Source organism: Zeus faber (assembly GCF_960531495.2).
Source record: "Zeus faber genome assembly, chromosome: 8".
NCBI lineage: Eukaryota > Metazoa > Chordata > Actinopteri > Zeiformes > Zeidae > Zeus > Zeus faber.
The window spans coordinates 24369850-24389478 of NC_137195.1; the positions used below are offsets into that span (position 1 = coordinate 24369850).

Sequence of the window (19629 nt, forward strand, 5' to 3'; positions counted from 1 at the left end):
GGTTTGGACGATGTGTTTATTCGGTTTAACGATATAAAATATAAGTAAAATAACAACAAATTGACAAAGGAATATAGACGTGACATGAACAGAAGATACAAAAGAAAAGCAGAGAGGTCCGTGCAGGTTTGAGTCTCGACCCAAGTTCCACTGAAGCCAATGCTTCCCCTCCCCGTTTAGAGAAACATTAAAAAGTCGACTTTTTCCCGTATGAAGTTTTCAAACCGATTCTGTTCCGAGCTGAGACGGACTTCCGTGCCGTCTCTCCGGCGGGTGACGCGATGTCTCTCCGGCCTGGGGGCGGAGGGGGGGGGGTTGGTGGTCAAACTCGGGCGGGGGCTCCAGCCTTCACTTCATTTTGTAGTCTTGGGGTCTGAGATAGAAAAAAAATAAATATAAGGAAATAAATATCAAGGACTGCCGGCGGACGCACAGAAAATGGGGAAAGGGAGCAAACGGGGAGAGAGCGGGAGCAGAGAAACCAGACAGATTTGATCTTCCTCTTCTGTGGAGCAGATTGGGCAGACCGCCGCATCTGTTTTTCTACTCTCTACCCTGCACGCGTTTGTCTCGCTAATAGAGCGTCATTATGAATGTGCGTGTGTGTGTGTGTGTGTGTGTATGTGTGTATGTGTGAAAGGTATGTCCAATAATAATTATTCGCTTATCCATCTGCTCGCCAAGGTTTTCTTTTTTTATGAATATTAATTATGTTTTAATAAAGGCCTATGATTGAATTGCCCTTGAAGACCCAAACCACAACACACAGTTGTTAAAATGATGTAGAGATGGGGGTCCTTGTGAATATTAACCATGCAAAGGTCCGTGTTGCTCATAAATAAATAAAATAAAGTTGAAAAAAAAACCGATTGCCCTTGGCTGCAGGGACAGCGGGCGCATTGATTGGTTGACAAGATTGAAGCCATCAACATTATGAAGCGGTTCATTCATCACTATACACACACAGTGACAGCAATGAGTGAACACACACACAGTTACACATGCACACACACTAGGGATGCAATGGTACAGTGGGCCCAAGGTTCGGTGTGTATCACGGTTTTTGGGCCATGGTAATAGTACCGTTTCGGTATCTTTATATATATATAAAAAGGAAAAAAAAAAAATATATATATACACACACACACACACACATATATACATACATATACAGTATACATATATGCACACACAGACACACAGACACACACACACACACACACACACACACACACACACACACACACACACACACACACACACACACACACACACACACACACACACACACACACACACACACAAAGTTAGGGATATTCGGCTTTCGGGTGAAATTTCAGGATGAACCTAAAATGCATGATGAACCTTCTCTAAACTTTTGAATGCACATGTCCAACTGTTCAATGTTTCAGTACTTTTTGCACAACTTGCTGTTCTCTCACAAAATTCACAACAGGTGTTTGATCCATGAATCGACCAATACATTTCCTGGTTCAATTAGAATTGGTATTTAAACAGTCCTCTTCATCATGCTGTTCACATTTTGACATCATGAGACCAAGACGACACCTAACAATTGATCAACAGTATCTCACCATTGTGAGGCTTCAAACAGGATGTTCTCAGAGGGAAGTGGCCATTGAGCTTAGAGTGTCACAGAGTGTCATCAGCAGGTTGCAACAGAGATACAGAGACTGGAAGAGTCACAGAAAGGCATAGAAGTGGACGTCCTTTGGCCACATCCCACACTGATGAGCGCCTCATTGTGAACAGTGCCCTGTGGAACCGGATGATGAATGCCACTCAACTCCAGGCACATTTAAGGGAGGTGAGAGACACCAGAGTGTCACATCCGACCATTCAAAACCGTTGACATCAGCGTGGTCTGTGTGCTAGACGACCTGCAATGGTACCTGACCACACCACCAGGCACAGGCATCATCGTCTTGCACGGGCCAGGGAGCATTTCCGCTGGACGAGGCACCAGTGGCCTCAGTGCTGTTCTCTGATGAAAGTCGATTCACGTTGAGCAGAAATTATGGACGCCAACGATGTTGGAGACGTCAAGGAGAGCGCTATGCATCAGCTACTGTTGTCACCAGACGAGCCTTTAGTGGTGGTGGTGTTACAGTGTGGGCAGGTGTGTCTAGTCAATACAGAACTGCCCTACACTTTGTGAATGGTACAGTGACAAGGCCATACTACCCGAATAACATCATTTATCCAGTCATTGTCATCTTCATGGACGACAATGCTCCAGCTCATGGAGGTGGCATCATTAGGGAACGGCTGCTGCAGACTGGGGCACCTCAAATGGAGTGGCCTGCACTTTCTCCAGACCTGAATCCCATTGAAAACCTATGGGATCAGCTGAGTCGCCGTGTAGAGGCTCAAAACTCTGTACCCCAGAACCTCAATGACCTGAGGGCCGCCCTTCAAGAAGAGTGGGGGGCCAGGCCTCAGCAGACAATAAGTCGACTTGTGAACAGCATGAGATGTGGTTGTCAAGCTGTAATCGATGCTCGAGGGCACATGACAAGTTATTGAGACGTTGACATTTTTTGTTGTGGTAAACCCACCACTGTTGTTGGCTTTTGTTTCAATAAATAGTTTGAGATGAGGAAATCACCATTGCATGCTTCTACTTAAATGCCCTACTTTCATGATATAATATCACTGTAGCGTGAACTTTTTACATTTTGTATATATATATAGTAGTGTTCATTGGTGGGTTGTTATAATTTGCATAAGTTCATCTGATAGGAGGGGAGGTGTACAGGCTAGTGGGTAATTGGCCCAGGTGTCTAGGGGGCGGGTCCCCGGGGGAGAGTCTAAAGCTGCTTTCATCTATGCACCGCAACCCTGAAATTACCCAGAGGAGCTGGATGTGTGAATCCCGCCAAGCGCCAAAGTATAATTGAAATGTGAGCTTCCACTGTATCTGTTGAAACTAGTCAGTGGGATATGTTTGTACTGTATTGCATTAATTACATATATGTTTGTTCTTTGTAATTGAAACGGGTCTGGATCAATAAACAAATCAAACAGCAGCTCTTTGCAGCTTTCTGCTACAATGTAGACTCACAAAATACATTTAAATTGATTGCACTCTTTAGAAAAACATTTCTATGTAATTTTATCTTGTGTTTCTATGTAAAAGGCTCACGTAGCATCGCGCTGTTGAAAAAAATAATAATAATAAATAATAGACCTTGCAAAAATAGTGAAATGCTGCACATGGAGCGCCAACAGTGGATTCACAGGGAAGCAGCACGCTGCACGCTGCGCCAAAGCCTCTTCTACCGTGATATCGTTATACTTGCGGTTCACGTGTGCGTACCGAGGGGTTCGATAACATACTCTGTACCGTTGCATCCCTCACTCACACACACACACACACACACACACACACACACACACACACACACACACACACGCGAGATGAGCAGGGGTTGCAGGGGTCAGGGATAGCACTAAATAAGTAAATCCATCATTCTGTGTGTGTGTGTGTGTGTGCGTGCGCGTGTGCGCGTGTGTGTCGAGCCTGTACAGGCGAAAAAAAGGTATTACGGTGAAACGAAACATAGGCCTAACCTCAATGGAGTAGTTCACTGCAGTTAAAGATATGATAAATATAAATACATCAGGCCGTATTTATGTTTTTTATCGTCGGACCGTTAAAACCGTTGCCGACCTCCGTACAACGGAGTTCAAATGGGCGGGACATGCAGGTTAATTGTTTAAAAGAGTATAAACTAGTTTAACGACGACGTTCCAAAAACTTTGTGCCGTTCAATATTCCAGAACCATCGCCTCGGACGCCGAGGTGCCACATCTACAATTATGGACTCGACATCCACCACAGATACCATCCCGAAAATATATGCGCTGTCATTTTTCTGGATGTATCTCGGTTAACCCGTCGGGGTGATGTTTCAAACGGGACGCGACTACATTATCACGTCGCCGCGCTGCGGGTCACGCTCAATGTCAATCTAATCTCCAAGCGGAAAACACCGCGCCCAGGAAAAGCCATGAATCTGATTAGGGCGGATATCTCATGCTCTCTTGCATTTTGTCAAGTGTGGCGAGGTGAGAAAATAAATACGTAAAATAAAATAAAATCGAATGAAAAAAACAAAACAAAAAAAACACGGGGGCGGCGGATTAAAATAAATTAATTTTCCATTGGATTCTATTGGTTTTTCTAGATTGTTCGATGCATCCTCATGTGCTACTGCCGTGCAGTTCTCGTTTCTCTTCAGGAATTTGAAGGGGAAGTTACACCTGACAATAGTAAATCAGATTATATATAACTGATCTGCAGAGAACAGATAAGTCGGATTTTTATCCTCATTCATTCTGTATTCACCAGGGTTCATTCTGCCGTTACAAAACGACATTCTATCATTTTGTCATTTAGGACTATCAAGTACTTTTTAAGCAATCTTTTTCCCTTTTCAAGGACCTCACACAAAACAAATATAATCCATTTTTAATGTGATATTTATTAATTCAAATATAATATAATTAGTCTCAATGTCTATTATTTATTTTAGTAGTAAACAGTGTAAATAAACAAACAAACAAAAATGTATATATATAAATAATCTCATTGTCATCTGCTATTATAAGTGACTATTTCCAAGCATGTTGGATTAAATTGACATTTCCCTGGCATAATCTGTCGAAAAGTGATTCTGAAAAATGTTTTATTACATTACGATTTGAGTAACAAAACCAGGGGCAATATTACAGGTTGACAATCACAATGATTCACAATTGGGTTTTTTTCCCCCAAGGATTTCTGAGGGCTGGAATTAAAGCACTTCAAGCACCTGCAGGACTTCATGTTTAGACTCTAAAGTATCAAAGACCGGTTTGTCTCGACAGTCCGGCTCTCTATAATTTATCTTCATTACACACAGACTCCGATAGAACCAGAATATTGCGGATAAACACAGCTTAACCTTTGTGAGACAACACTACTGTATATTTTCTTTAATCTGCAATTACGAGAGAGCTGGAGTCTATAGCTCAGGGGCACTCTGGCAGTACTTCAATAGGAACCAGCCTGAGATCTGGCGAGTCACATCAATTTGTAAACCTCTGCTGAAGTTATGGATCTGCTACATAGTTCAAGATTCCCCCCTTCTGGCTGTCCCGGGCTGGTACAGGCCTCGAGAGCTGAAGAGAGAGTGTGTGTGTGTGTGTGTGTGTGTGTGTGTGTGTGTGTGCGTGTGTGTATTGTGCATTATTCCTTCCTAATGGTGAGTGAAAAAGTAGATGGGAACAAGAAGCATGTGAATCACCGATCTTAAAGAATAGTGTGTTTAATAAAGCTTTCGTGTGTGTGTGTGTGTGTGTGTGTGTGTGTGTGTGTGTGTGTGTGTGTGTGTCGAAACGAAACATGTATGTGCACTGTGCTGTGTATATAAATCCTTTGTGTGTGTATCTAGGTGTACATACGGCGTCCACAGCCTGGGGAAGGCGTCGACCTCTTCCTGCGTGTACTCGCTCAGCTTCCGGGGGATTTCTCTGGGCTGGGGCAGCTCCTCCGTCAGGTTGGCCAGGATCTCCTCCGGCAGCGCCTGGAGAACACGGGGCGGGTGCGGAGGAAAATGATGAGCGCACGCAGGGAAAACTCTTGAGCGTCTCTCCATCCTAGGTGACGCCCGTGGAGGCTTTGACTCAGGCAGCAAAAGCAACGATCCGAGGGGGAAAATATCTGCCGATGAACTGCGCAGCATCGGAGCGTGTTTGCAACGTGACGCTTCGCTGCTGCAGCTGAACTAGAGCAGATTGGTACAACGCGACCTCCATTATGTAAAAAAAGACATCTAGAAAAAGTTAGGTAATGCGGTGGAGAGAGTTTTGATCAAGCTTTCTCACGGTGGCTGTGGAGTTTATACAAGGCAAGCTAAGGGAGGCTGACATTACATGACGTCAGGGGTCTTCAACCATTTTCAGCCTGCAGCCCTTGGTGCATAGAGAGACAGAGCAGGGACCCCCTAGCTTTTTTTTTTTTGTTATAAAATGTTGTGTGGCCTATAATAACATATTTATTATTCCTTATTGACCTATTCATATGCTTTATGATGCTTATGGTTCCCCGGTGTTTTTAGATTTATTTTCGTTAGTTTCCTACCTGTATGAAACTAAAAGAGTAACCATTACTAAGAGACGGTTCCGCCCCCTCCCTCCCACTGTGCAGCGTCTCTCGAATAGGTGTGTTTTTATTTTAGACTTATATCTTGTCGTTTCCTGCTTGTAATGAAACTAAAAGCTAAATATCCCATAGTGCCTTGGCGAGACAGAGCAGTCTGTGTGAAATCCACATTCCTGTTTTTCCACGAAGAGAACAAAGGTTTTATAAATCTGAAATAGGGTTTGAAGTGCTGTTTAGGCTTCTTAGTATCATCTGCTCCGGGTTTGACTACTCTTAGTACGGTGGTTTTCCATCTCGAGCTGGTCCTTGATGGCCTGTGTGTCGAGAAAAACGGGTGAAATCCACCTTTTCTCTAGTTTCACAAATAAAACAAGGTTTTCAAGAACAAAACTAAGATAAAAGATTTGGCAGACCCCCTGCTTTCGTACACAAGGGCAATTCAAAGTCCTCACGTCAGGCATAAAATACATAATGTAACGTATGAAAAGAAATGAAAAGGTGAAAACCAGGTCAAAAAAAGCCATGATAAAATCGCAGAGAAAACAGTGTCAATTAAACACTTAAACATGGCTCTAACCCAACTAGAACCTCAGCAGGACTCTATACTTAGGAATTCAATATGACATAGTGTTTGGTAAGCCTGAACGCCGATATAGAAAGGATATAGACCAAGGGACAACGAGAGAAGAGTGTCAAAGCCAAAGAGCGAGAGAGAAAGAGAGAGAGACTTACGTCATCGGCAAAGAGGTGCAGCCGCTGCATCATGTTGGGCCTCAGCAGGTTCTTGGGCAACATGCCGTACACCGCCAACTTCACTATCTGGAGGGAGGAAAGACGATTGGGCGTATGAGCGGAGGCGTGAGGGGTCGTCCCTGTGGCTGAATGTAACAGGATACTTGGCTTTTTCATTTTGTTTTCCTCTCCCCCCCCCTAACATGAAGGAAATACTTCATGACGCTTGGACCGAGCCCATGCGCTGATTTCACAAGGAATCAAAAGCAACTCAACGGGAGCGCTGTCTATTTATTTATTTCGGGGACTTTTGAAGCCACGGTATTCTATTTCTGAGGGGCTCGAGCTGACGAACAGGTTAAGCGAGCAAGTTCAACTTGGAGGTAGGCATTGGACGCCGTCGTTGAACCAAAGAAAAAGAGGAAAGGAAAAGAACAGCGTTGGCCTCGGGATGCTGCAATGAGGCAAAATCTGACAAGCGGCTGCATCTGCCCGGCTAACCGCAGTCGGAACACAAGCCTGTGGCCAGAGGTCTGATTACAACGCTCACGGAGAGCCGTCGTGTTGTCTTCATTTATGACCATTTATGGGTTGGGAACAAAGTAGGGGTCAATGGGCTTCGTTCGACGGCTCGCCACATGGAAACGAAAAAAACAGACCGTTGATTAGGGCTGTGACGGTATGAATTCTTTCTTACCGCGGTGAAAACGTATAACCGTGGCACAGTGGTTTACCGATGGGGTGGCAGCACTTTATTCGTTTTCTTTTTTCCGTCAGTCAGTGTGCACTACGATAACAGGATGAAACAGAAGCTTAATAAATGCACAGGGATGACATTTCAACGAGGAATTATAAATATATTTTTATATGTGTGAATTGTCCGCGTGCGCCCCGATCGCCGCGTCCCGTTCATATTCGCATTGAACGGCCAAATCCGAGTCGCGGCCTGTGCCGAACAAGACACTCAGGCGGAGAAGACCGAGCTGATGATTTTTCTCAGAATCCAAGTTGAAACCTCAGACTCTCTGGGTTCCAACATTCAATTACCTGGGTTTTTGCTTCGATGTGTGTCTGACATTTAAGCAGCACATAGAGTAGATGGTCTTGTAAAACCGATGAAGCTCAAACTGGGTTTTGATTTTCACAATAAGTGTTGTTTTTCCTGCAATGACGGGAAACAACTTGTTTCAGCCCCTTTTATGCCAGTTTCAGATTATGGTTATATTTTGTATATGTATATATAGGGAGGAGACTTAAGCATTATTACTTTTATTTATAAGGCCATATTAGGTAGACTCCAAAACTACTGTACCTATGTAGCTATTTTGTCCAAAGGTCACATAACATCTATGGCCTTCGGTCAAATCGCTGCATTTTGTTGGAAGTCCCCCAGGAAAGAACTGAGTTACAGTTCTCTGGCCCGTCCATCACCTGAACTCGCAGGATTTAACTCTCTGAACAGGTTTAAAGAGATGTTTGTAATTGTTTCACCTCCCGGATTTCCACTACTTTCAAGGTGTAAATGTGGTTTTATATTGTACTGCACTGACTTTTATAGGTTATGTTTTTATGTATTCAAAAACACTGGATTGCTGCTTTCTTGGCCAGGTCGCCTGTAAAAGTGATTTTGAATCTAGAGATTTGAGACGAGGCTGGTAAAATAAAGGTAAAATCCAAAAAATAGACATTAAAACAAAAATAAATACAATTTCCCCTCAGTTCCCGTCGTCGTCAGTGCTCGACTTCCTGGTTTTAACAATATAAAACAATGTGAATGGAACCGACATGGGGCCGGAGTGTATTCAAGTTTTCTTTGGATAAACGTTGAAGAAATATTGGCATGCGTGCGCAGGAGCATTTATTAAATAAGCTGTGATTTAAAAATCTCCGGTGTGCCAATATGGGCAAAAATCTAAGATTAACAGAACATTTAATGCAATGTGTACGGACTGCGTTCAGCGAACAAAGAGAGCCCTGTGTGCAGCCTCCAACTCGCTTAAAAACACGTCAATTCAATTACATCACAGATGGAATCGACTGAACGGGTCGACGTGGGACTGGCACTCACAAACCGTGACCTCACCTTACAAAAATCAGAAATGGTGAGTTATTGGTGCATTTCACGACAGACCATGAGCATAAAAAATATATAAAATAATGAGGGAAAAAAATGTAGAATGAAAATAGTAAAAAATAGAAAAAAAAAAGTGAAGGAAAAATTTTATAATTAATAAATATAAAGAATACACAAAATGTCATACGGTGCACAGGATAAATGATGCGAGGGATTACCTGTGTTTCACCACATGAGGGGGGACGCCAGCGGTTTGTTACAGCTCTGGGTCACGTCGATGAAGGCCCTGCCTGCAGTTATCACCGTGTGTCGATAAAGACGCCAAGAAATTAAGCCCCTAACCCCAAAACCATAAATATGCAACACGTAGAGAACCCTAGGATTTATCCTGTAAATGACATTCACCCGCTCCCAGTTACTGTGCTCTAATCCCGTTTCCAGTGTGTTTTAGGATTAATATGCGAGTAGAACGGAAGGATTCTGTAAGTGTCAAACCACTGGAAATCTCCTCTGCACAGCGGTGCCGAGGTAGAAGGTATCACAGCCAGTTTAATTTTTTAATTAAAGAAAACTACTAAGCAGGGGAACCGTTTTTGACCTCTGGCTGGTTTCAACATAAGGGGGGGAAACAGCCGTGAAAAATACTTACAGCTTTGGGGTCTTTCTGATGGAGCTGGGCGGCCGTGACTTGCTTGAATCCTCCCGGATAACTTTGGAGCAAAAGGAGAGAAAAATGTTACTCAATTGAACGTGGCCCCTCAACATGAATATAATGATTTGATGAAGTAGTGCATGTATTTGAAACTCGGTGGATGTAGTGTCACGTTGATGAACATGGTTAAAAAAAGGTTGCATCATGCACAGTGTGGCAAACTAAGCCCAAAGGTCATATTTTTGGCCTCCATCAGATTGATAAAGAATGAGAACTACCAGATATTCAAGAACCAAGGAAGTCTGGCTTTACACAAGGGCAAGAGATAAGAACTACTCTCTCATGAAGGCTTCTGACCTTACTTTTTGTAATCAACCAAAATGACTTTGTTCCATTGAGAATTGTTTCTGTAGCGAGTACTAATTTACGATTTTTGACATTGGAGGTTTAAGTACAAGGATTTCTTAGAACGCTCTCTCACTGTATCTACATGTCTCTCTCCATCCATCCATCCATCCATCCATCCATTTTCCTCCGCTTATCCGGGGCCGGGTCACGTGGCAGCAGGCTGAGCAAGGAGCTCCAGGCCCCCTTCTGCCTGGCAACGTTTTCCAGTTCCTCCTGGGGGACCCCGAGGTGTTTCCAGGCCAGCTGGGATATATAATCCCTCCAGCGTGTTCTGGGTCTACCCCGTGGTCTCCTACCAGTTGGACTTGCCCGGAAAACCTCCAAAGGAAGGCGCCCAGGAGGCATTCTGATCAGATGCCCGAACCACCTTCAACCGGCTCCTTTAGACGCGAAGGAGCAGTGGCTCTACTCAGAGCTCCTCACCCTATCTCTAAGGCTGAGCCCAGCCGCCCTACGGAGGAAACTCATTTCGGCCGCTTGTATTCGCGATCTTGTTATTTCGGTCACTACCCAAAGCTCATGACCATAGGTGAGGGTTGGGACGTAGATGGACTGGTAAATTGAGAGCTTTTCCTTCCGGCTCAGCTCCCTCTTCACCACAACGGTCCGGTACAACGCCCGCATCACTGCTGACGCCGCACCGATCGGCCTGTCCATCTCACGCTCCATTTCCCCCTCACTCGTGAACAAGATCCCAAGATACTTGAACTCCTTCACTTGGGGCAGCAACTCGCACCCGACCCGGAGGGAGCAATCCACCGTTTTCCGGCAGAGAACCATGGCCTCAGACTTGGAGGTGCTGACTCTCATCCCGACCGCTTCACACTCGGCTGCACACCGCCCCAGTGTGTGCTGGAGGTCACGGTCTGATGAAGCCAACAAAACCACATCATCTGCAAAAAGCAGAGATGCAATTCTGAGGTTCCCAAACCGGACACTCTCCTCACCGCGGCTGCGCCTTGAGATCCTGTCCATGAATATCACAAACAGAATCGGGACAAGGGGCAACCTTGGCGGAGGCCAATACCCACTGAGAACGTGTTTGAATTTGTGCCGGGAATACGAACACAGCTCTCACATTAATTTTACAAGGCCCGGATGGCTCGTACCAACGCCCCGGTACCCCATACTCCCTCAGTACTCCCCACAGGATCCCCCAAGGGACACGGTCGAAAGCCTTCTCCAGGTCCAAAAAACACATGTAGACTAGATGGGCAAACTCCCACAACCCCCCAGCAGTCCTGCAAGGGTAAAGAGCTGGTCCACTGTTCCACGTCCAGGACGGAATCCACATCGCTCCTCCTGAGTCTGAGGTTTGACAATCGGCCGGAGCCTCCTTTCCAGCACCCTGGAGTAAACTTCCCGGGGAGGCTGAGCAGTGTGATACCCCTATAATTGGAGCACACCCTTTTTAAAAATGGGAACCACCACCCCGGTCTGCCACTCCACAGGGACTGTACCCTACATCCAAGCAACACTGAAAAGGCATCCACTCAGATCAGGCAGGCCGTTCCTCCAAATCACCCCCTTCCAGGTTTCTCCATCGTTGCCGATGTGAGCGTTGAAGTCTCCCAGCAGAACTAAAGACTCCCTAGGCGGAGCCCGTTCCAGGACGCCACCTAGAGACTCCAAGAAGGCTGAATACTCTGAACTGGTGTCCGGTGCATAAGCACACACAACAGTCAGAGCTTTTCCCTTAGCAACTTGTAGTCGCATAGAGGCGACTCGTGAGTATCCCCACACCCACCCGGGAACTCTCACCCTTCCCATTGACATGCCACGTCCCTAGAACTAGTCTGCAATGCCAAGGATCAGCAGACCCCAGCCCCCGCCTTTGCCCGCCGCCCGGCTGGCATTGCACCCAACCCCACGCCTATCCGTGCAGGTGGTGGGCCCACAGGGCATCCCTCTCTCTCTCGCTCTTATTCTTTTGTGCACATGCCATTGGAATCACAGTAAATACTACATTAGTTAAATAAAGAGGTTTTTAAAATCTCTCTCTCTCTCTGCGAGTGGTGCGGCTGGTGACAGTGAGTGACACTGAACTTCAGCGATCTCTTCAGTTTCTCGTTTTCTGTTATTTTCCTACATTACGTATGGTTTGGTTATATAATTAGCTGTTTGTGAAGTGTGGATAAACAGCTGTTTGTTTGCTGTGGTGTGTGTCGCGGCCATGGCGTCTAGTACACCAAGCCTGTCACTTCTGGGCAGCCGCCCGAGACGTCAGTGTGGAGCAGGTCCTCCTGGCTGTGGAGGAGGAAGTGGGACATGGGAATCTGTCCTTTGTGTTGATGATGAATAAAGCAATGGTTGTCTTCCTGAAAGAGGAACGATTCGTTGCTCAGCTGATTGAGAACAGCCTTGTTTTAACTATGTGTTCACACAGATCCCTCCACTCGCGGTACCGTCCACGGTATCAAGGCAACATGGGTGGAGGTCTTGGGTAACAGGGTTAGTGCTGCCAGGCTAGACACATCACCAAAAATTTCCACAGCGGATTAGTCAGGAGCAACATTTTTCCCAGTAGGTTTTACAGATCATCAGTCTACTACTAGTCTTAGTAGATTTATGTCCTTCACCAACCAAAAAACATAATTCTTTCTGGAATTGTAGTACCAAATGACTGCAAGATGGGTCTTTTGTAAAAAAAAAAAAATTTGAATTATTTTAGGGAATCTGGGGAGGAAAAAGAACGCAATTTGATTATTTAAATCAATGGTAGGAGGTGGGGAAGGTGCAAATAAGGGTTTTTTGCTAATAATACACTGCTCATTCCTCATCCAAACTGAAGTTCACCATACACAAGAAGAACAGGAAATCCAGGACATTGAATCTAATTAAATCACAAGTAGTAACTCTGGTGGCACATTGTTAAAAGAAAAAAACAATTAAGTTTCACAAGGATTAGGATCCTAGGCTGCTAGGATTATGTTATTAAGGAATGAAAAACATGATGCAATAATTGCAATTTATTATTATTACCATGTTTTTATTACCATTGCAACCACAAATGTATTATTATACCCAAATTATGTACAAATATATACGGATAGATGGCAAATCGGGAGCTACGTACAGAAAGCGACGAGCAGACTATACTGTGCACATCTGCTGCAGCTTGGGTTTTTGTCGCACTGATGCCGTGTTCTCTGGAATATCGCACTTAGATTAAGTTAGATGGCTTAAATAAAAGCTGCTGATTGATATAAAAAATGTTTTTTTATACTTATTAATTGCATGGAAGCTGTTGTGGTGCTTTTAGCGTGGAAGCCGATGGAGGATTTGGACACGGTGGTCTCGCGTGGCGCGGTTGGTCCGGTATAAGTAGCGGCTCCAGGTTATTACTTATTTACGGCAATGATATAATTTCATATGCATAATTTATAATAAATAATAAATTTGCCGGTAGAAACAAGGTGATCAGCCATTGATAACTACCAGGAAAGAGATCTCTATAGATGTGCTCTCTCTCTCTCTCGAAGCAATCATAGGTTGATGCGTCTAATAGGAAATTAAGTTTTGAATACTGCAGACAATGTCTCAGACATAATTTAATGAAATACCCTTTTAGAAATGTTTTTATTTAATTTAAAATAAAACTTTTAAGAGCCGCAATCATGTAACATATAAAAACAAACAAACACTTGTTTATTTATTTGTAATCGCAGCCTTTGCAATTTGAAAATTGCGTTCAATTACATTGCGATGTCGGTTTGAATTTATTTAATCATTCAGCCCTACAGTGGAGTTCCATAAACATTGTTGGAACTTGGTGGGTAAGGACATGCTGGAGGTGCTGTTGGAGAGTGTCAGGAATGGCTCACCACCAGCTTCCTGTCTGCATTCAGTTTTAACACTGCTGTGAAATAAAGGTGACCTCACGCTGATGAAAAACTGGAGACCAGCAGCCCTTCTTTGCACCGACTATAAGATCTTTTCAAAAACTTGCAAACAGACTAAAATAACATTTGGGACTACTGGTTCATCAGGACCAGTCTTACTGCATGCCTGAGAGATCTACAGTATCATGGATAATCTTTTTAATGAGGGATATTTTTGATTTATGTAAAATGTATAATGTCGATCAAGAAAACACTTTTCATTGTGTTGACCATGCTTTTTTTTTTTTTTTTTTTTTTCTTTCTACACTTAGGGATTCTGGTTTTGGTTTATGTCACTGATAGGGCATTTGTATAACGACGCTTCATGTTTTGTTAAAGTGGGTGGTGGGTTAGGTAGACCATTTCCGGTGATGAGGGGGGTTAGACAAGGCTGTCCCATTTCCGGTCAGTTATTTTCTTTAGCCATTGAACCACTTCTCTGCCAAATAAGAAATAAACTAACTGGACTGACCTTACTGGCATTGAAAACAATCCACCACTAGTAATGTCGGCCTACGCGATGATGTCATCCGCATCCGATGATGTTCATGATTTATTTGACAACCTGCTGCTATACCAGAAGGCCTCCTCAGCTAAAGTCAATTGGAGCAAGAGCGAGGCTTTGCAGGTGGGACAGTGGAGAGGGACAGCTACAAGCCTGCCGGGTGAAGGGATGAAAGAAGCGGAAAGGAAGGGATGAAAGTCTTGGGATTTTTCCTCGGCAATGAGGAATGCCCCCCACCCATCGCCCAAGAAAAATTCTTGTTCAAAATTCAAGACTTTCATCGGGGAGGGGATAGTGGAAAAGGTGTCTTCATGGAAATGATTGCTACCCCAGTTGTCATATAGGAGGAGAGTTCTGGTTGCCAACGACTTAGTTGTCCCTACCCTTTGACACAGACTAAATGTCTTACCTCGACCAAGGGGCCTAATAGAACAATTGCAGAAGACTATTGTGGATTTTTTCTGGTCTGGACAACACTGGATTAAGGCGCTTGCACTCTATCTACCAGTGCAGGAAGGAGGACAGGGGCTCATTGATATCTAAGCCGGAGTGACGGCTTTCAGGATTCAGGTAGAGACACAAACTGCTTTACTGTCAGGAACTGAGCTGGTCAGATACAGCCAAGCTTCTGTTAAGGAATGCAGGTCAACTTGGCTATGACGAACATTCCTTCCTTATATAGTCATAAGAAACCGTCATGACATTTCCATCATTTTACCGGTCTCTGGTGCAGTCCTGGAAGATCTTCAAAGCCCAACGGGAACCCAACGCAACTCCAGGTATATGGCCTTTTGAGGAACCCCTGTTCTTCAATCCCTGGGTAGAAACTCAGGGCCCGTCATCACCCAGCCTGAGGTCCAGCCTGCATGGGGCTGGCATCGTAAAGCTGGGCCATCTACTGAGGTTGGGGGAACTGATGGGCATCTGATCAACAAGAACTCTTTGCAGATTGGTGGAGATTTAATTGGTCGGAGCTTTTCCTGAGGACCGTACTCTTTCTGACCAGTAAGATGATGAATGTAAGTATGTGTCCCCGTCTGACTGTCAGAACAGAACAGAGATGTGGCACACCTAGATCCAAGCACTGGAGAGGGATGTCGTTTTTGTTCAGAGCAGCAGACTACAGAGCACCTCTTTGTGTCGTAGGTTGGTGGGTTTCTTTTCACAGCTAGAGAGGTGGTTTTCGGATTTGGAGGAGATGTTAGATTCTGAGATTTTTGTTGTTGGATCAGCCAGGAGGAAGAAGGTGCTCGTCCTGCTGAATTTCTTGTCAGGATTGGCAAAGCTGTCTATATGGAAAACCCAGATAAACAGGATTCAAGGGCTTGGGTCAGTGGATCCTCCTCAGATGATGGCAGGCCTACTCGCAACTCGGCTTAGAATCAAGTTCGAGTTCCAAAAAATGACAGGATCTGGACTCTTTTTTTGTTAAACTGGGGGATTTGCCGAATTTTGTGTTCTGTCCAGGAGGATGTCTTAGATCTTCATTTCAGTTCTTATTTATTTATCTTTTTTAAATTTTTATTTAAATTTTCTTGTTTTAGTTGAATCTATGTAAAAAAGGTGCAAACATTTAAATACATGTCACTTTTAAAATCAAATCTTATTTCTCTTATTTTCTTGTGCATGTACCATAGGAATCACAGTAAATACTACATGAGTAAAATAAAGGGGTTCTTAAAAATCTCTCTCCCAATATAAGTATAATTGAGACTAGCATAAATCTCAGTTTTCAGATTTCATATTATATTATTGGCAAGGAAGCAGTCTGAGAGGGGTATTGTTTTTAAACACAAACCAGAGTATCCTGGAAGTCGCTGTGTATTTACCTCACTTTTGACACTTTTGTCCAAAACAACTTAAAATAATTATGCCATTAGTAATCAAACAAACTGAGCATCACAGACTTTACCAGTGGAGCTTTTAGTCAGAATAATTTACATTGTTTTTTTGTATTTACCCTGTGTGTGAGGAGTAGACTTTCTGCTCCCATTTGTTCCCAGAGAAGGCAATGTGTCTGGTGTTCATTACCACCACGTGGTCCCCGCAGTCACCTGCATCAGAAACAACAGTCTGTTATCAAGACTGAAGGCAAACCCCAAGAAGAGCACATTAACACATTTCAAAATAGTTGTTACATTGTGATTCAGACATCAGCTGGGTATTTTTCTTCTCATCTCAATTGATTTACATAACAAGCCATTCTGAACGATAGATCAATATAATATTGATATATTAATGTAATGTTATGATATATTAATTAATGTTCTTAAAGGTAAAATTACAGTAAAGTGAGTCAATATTCCAAACTGACTAATTCAATATAATTTTCCTAATCAAATATTCTATATTCAACTGTGTGAAACAGAGTGAAATGAATAATGAATACCTATACCTGCTTGGTTATCATATCCGCATTACTTAATGATTAGTAAAAATGTTTCTTAGTGCAGTGGATGCTGAGGAAGGATAGCCAAAATATTTCTTAGCATCATCTTAAAAAGGGCATTTTGTAGCAAATATTGTGAGTTTTGATATAGTCAATATTTCCCAGTTCCAATAGCAGGTATGTTTGTTAATGAAAATAATAAATTACTGCCATTTATTTGAAGCCAGTTCTTTTTTTAGTCATTGTACTGTCGTGAGAAGCCAATTGTATCTTATTAAGTACATGTTAAGGAAAAAATAATTTCAATACATTCTCTGTCAAAGAGATCAAATGGCTAAAGGTGTTTGGATTATTAAAAATGAAAGGACAAATGTTTCAGCCAAATAAGAGACCGATAAGGAGGTAAATCAATATTCTATTTTCTGTATGGAAAATACTTTTATTCTTCTTATTATTCTATATTTAGAATGTGACTTTTATTGAAGCCTAAAGTTTATTGGATCCTTGTGGTATCCTGCCATCACGTGGCCATTCCATGTCATAGCTCCACTAAACTCTGGATCTGAACAATGTAAAACATACTCCACTGGACTACTGCTATGGAATGCCATTTGATATGCCTATGAAATCAATTAATAAATAAATTAAAGTGGCAATAAATACATCAATAACTGTAAATATAAATATATAAATGAGTAAAATATAGTTTAATAAATCAATTAATATTTTTCTATTTTAAAAGGGATGTTTTTTCAAAAGACTATTTTTATTAATTTCAGGGGACTTTTATTTTATCATGCCACATTTTCAATCTTTAAATGCAAATGAATGGGGTGTGGTAATCTAATATATTCAGAGCCAGTGGAGAGAGGTGGTGGTGGTGCCGCAACAGTGGTAGGAGTAACAGGACTAACGTCAGAGCTGGTCCTCAGCTCTCGATACCTCCTCGGTTGGAGCCAGCGGAAGCCGCACCATGTATAGCACATCGGACAGCTGTTCCAGCACAGTGCAAGGAACAGCCCACTGGCTCGATAGCTTGGGGGAGAGGCCCTTCTTTCTCTTCCGACAGTAGCCCCACACCTGGGGAGAGTGAAAAGATGGGTGCAAAGTCTGTTTCCCAGCAGCGAGAGTCGTAGGCCCATTTCTGTCGGGCCCCGGCGTCCATTGAGACTTGCCTGGTCAACCCGTGCACCTCCCGCAGCCTTTAACGGTGGTTGTGGAGGTAGACCAGGCGTGGCTCCCACCGCACCTCCAGCTCCGGGGGCGACCCGAACAAGTCAACTTGGGTACGGAGTTCCAGTCCAAACATAAGCGCTGCCAGGGTGCAGAGAGTAACACCGGGTCCCCAGAGAAGCGAGCCTACGACTCCCAGTGGCGGGTAACGGACTTTGCACCCGGGACTCAGGTGTGGGTCTACTGTCCAGTGAGAAAGAAGGGGCTCTCCCCCAAGCTGTCAAGCCAGTGCTCTGGGCTGGACCATGCACTGTGTTGAAATAGCTGTCAGACGTGGTGCACAGGGTTCAGCTGGTGAAGCGGAACCGGGTGGTGGCCCTCCACAGTGACTGGCTCCCGCTTCCTACCGGCTGCAAATTCCAACCGAGGACGTATCAGGAGCTGAGAACCAGCTCTGAGCACCACCAGTGTTGCATAGGACAGCGCCAACGGCAGCACGGTGTTTCACCTCTCTCCACTGGCTCTAAATCTGTGCGATAACCCCACCACATTCATTTGCATTCAAGGACAGGAAATGTGGCATTATGAATGAATAAATGTGCCATGAAATACATTAAAAAGTGGCATTGTGAGGATTAGGGTTAAGGTAAGTCCCCTTAATTACATAAATAAATGTGAAATTATTAAATAAAAGTGCCCCAAAATTAATAACAATAGTATTTTGAAAAAACATCCTTTTTAAAATAAGAAACAATTATTTACGTATTTAACTATATTTACTGATTTATATTTAAATGTAATTATATATTTATTGCCTCCTTTGTTTATTTCAGGATTTATTTCAGACATTGGCGTTTTCCCCTTATCATTTCACTGCACCATACTTGTATGACTGCATGTGACGAATATAAATCTTGAAACTTGATTTAGTTGCCTTGTAACACGGACGAGGAAGATCACATGTCTAATCTCAGATCTAGAAAGGCTGGAGGTAAATTACGATTATCTGAGGATAATGGACAGGACTTAGGCTGTTTTCGCTAAACCTGATTCGCTCTTACTTAGCGCATGGTAGATGGGTTTGTGTTTCCCCTGCAGCCTGATGGCGCACATTACAGATACTTTCCCAGGAGGCTGCATCCTGGCGTCGATCAGAAACCAGGAACGGGCGAATGTCGCCCATTGCTGTAAGAAAGAGAGGACAGAGAAATGTTTGAAAATAAAATCGCACTCCTTAACGGGTGGGGTGTCTACATTCCCAATGAGAGTCGCCACAAATGGATTCTGACGTTAAATAAGGATTATCTATAACAGACCACACGAACACAATCCACCACAATTTTGCGAGGTCGACACACCTATCATTTCCCAACACACACAACATGGCATTAGCAACGCTAGTTACATAGCATCACTTATTTCATTCACATTATTGATCAACTTATCATAATCATAATTTATAATACTGCTGCCTATGATATAGAGCGGTATAAATTACCTGAGCAGATCTAGAAAAACTTGACATGCTTAATGGACTATGAAGACATCTTCACGCAACAATTTATTTGACCCCCTCCCAATGTGAACGTCAGACGGGTCCGTCGTTCCGGTCCGCAACGTGTGACACTACGAACAGTTCCCTGTCC

General features: G+C 43.5%; 1 protein-coding gene across 1 annotated transcript; it reads right to left on the minus strand.

The window, feature by feature from the left end:
• Window positions 1-11: 11 nt before the first annotated feature.
• mrpl13 (mitochondrial ribosomal protein L13) lies at window positions 12-19594 on the minus strand. Its single transcript, XM_080005423.1, has 7 exons — window positions 19482-19594; window positions 19045-19168; window positions 16382-16475; window positions 9625-9685; window positions 6902-6988; window positions 5470-5591; window positions 12-373 (listed from the first exon to the last, which is right to left on the minus strand). The coding sequence occupies exons 1-7, from the start codon at window positions 19506-19508 to the stop codon at window positions 349-351; spliced, it is 540 nt and encodes a 179-aa protein (XP_079861549.1). The 5' UTR covers window positions 19509-19594; the 3' UTR covers window positions 12-348.
• Between the last annotated feature and the right edge of the window lie 35 nt (window positions 19595-19629).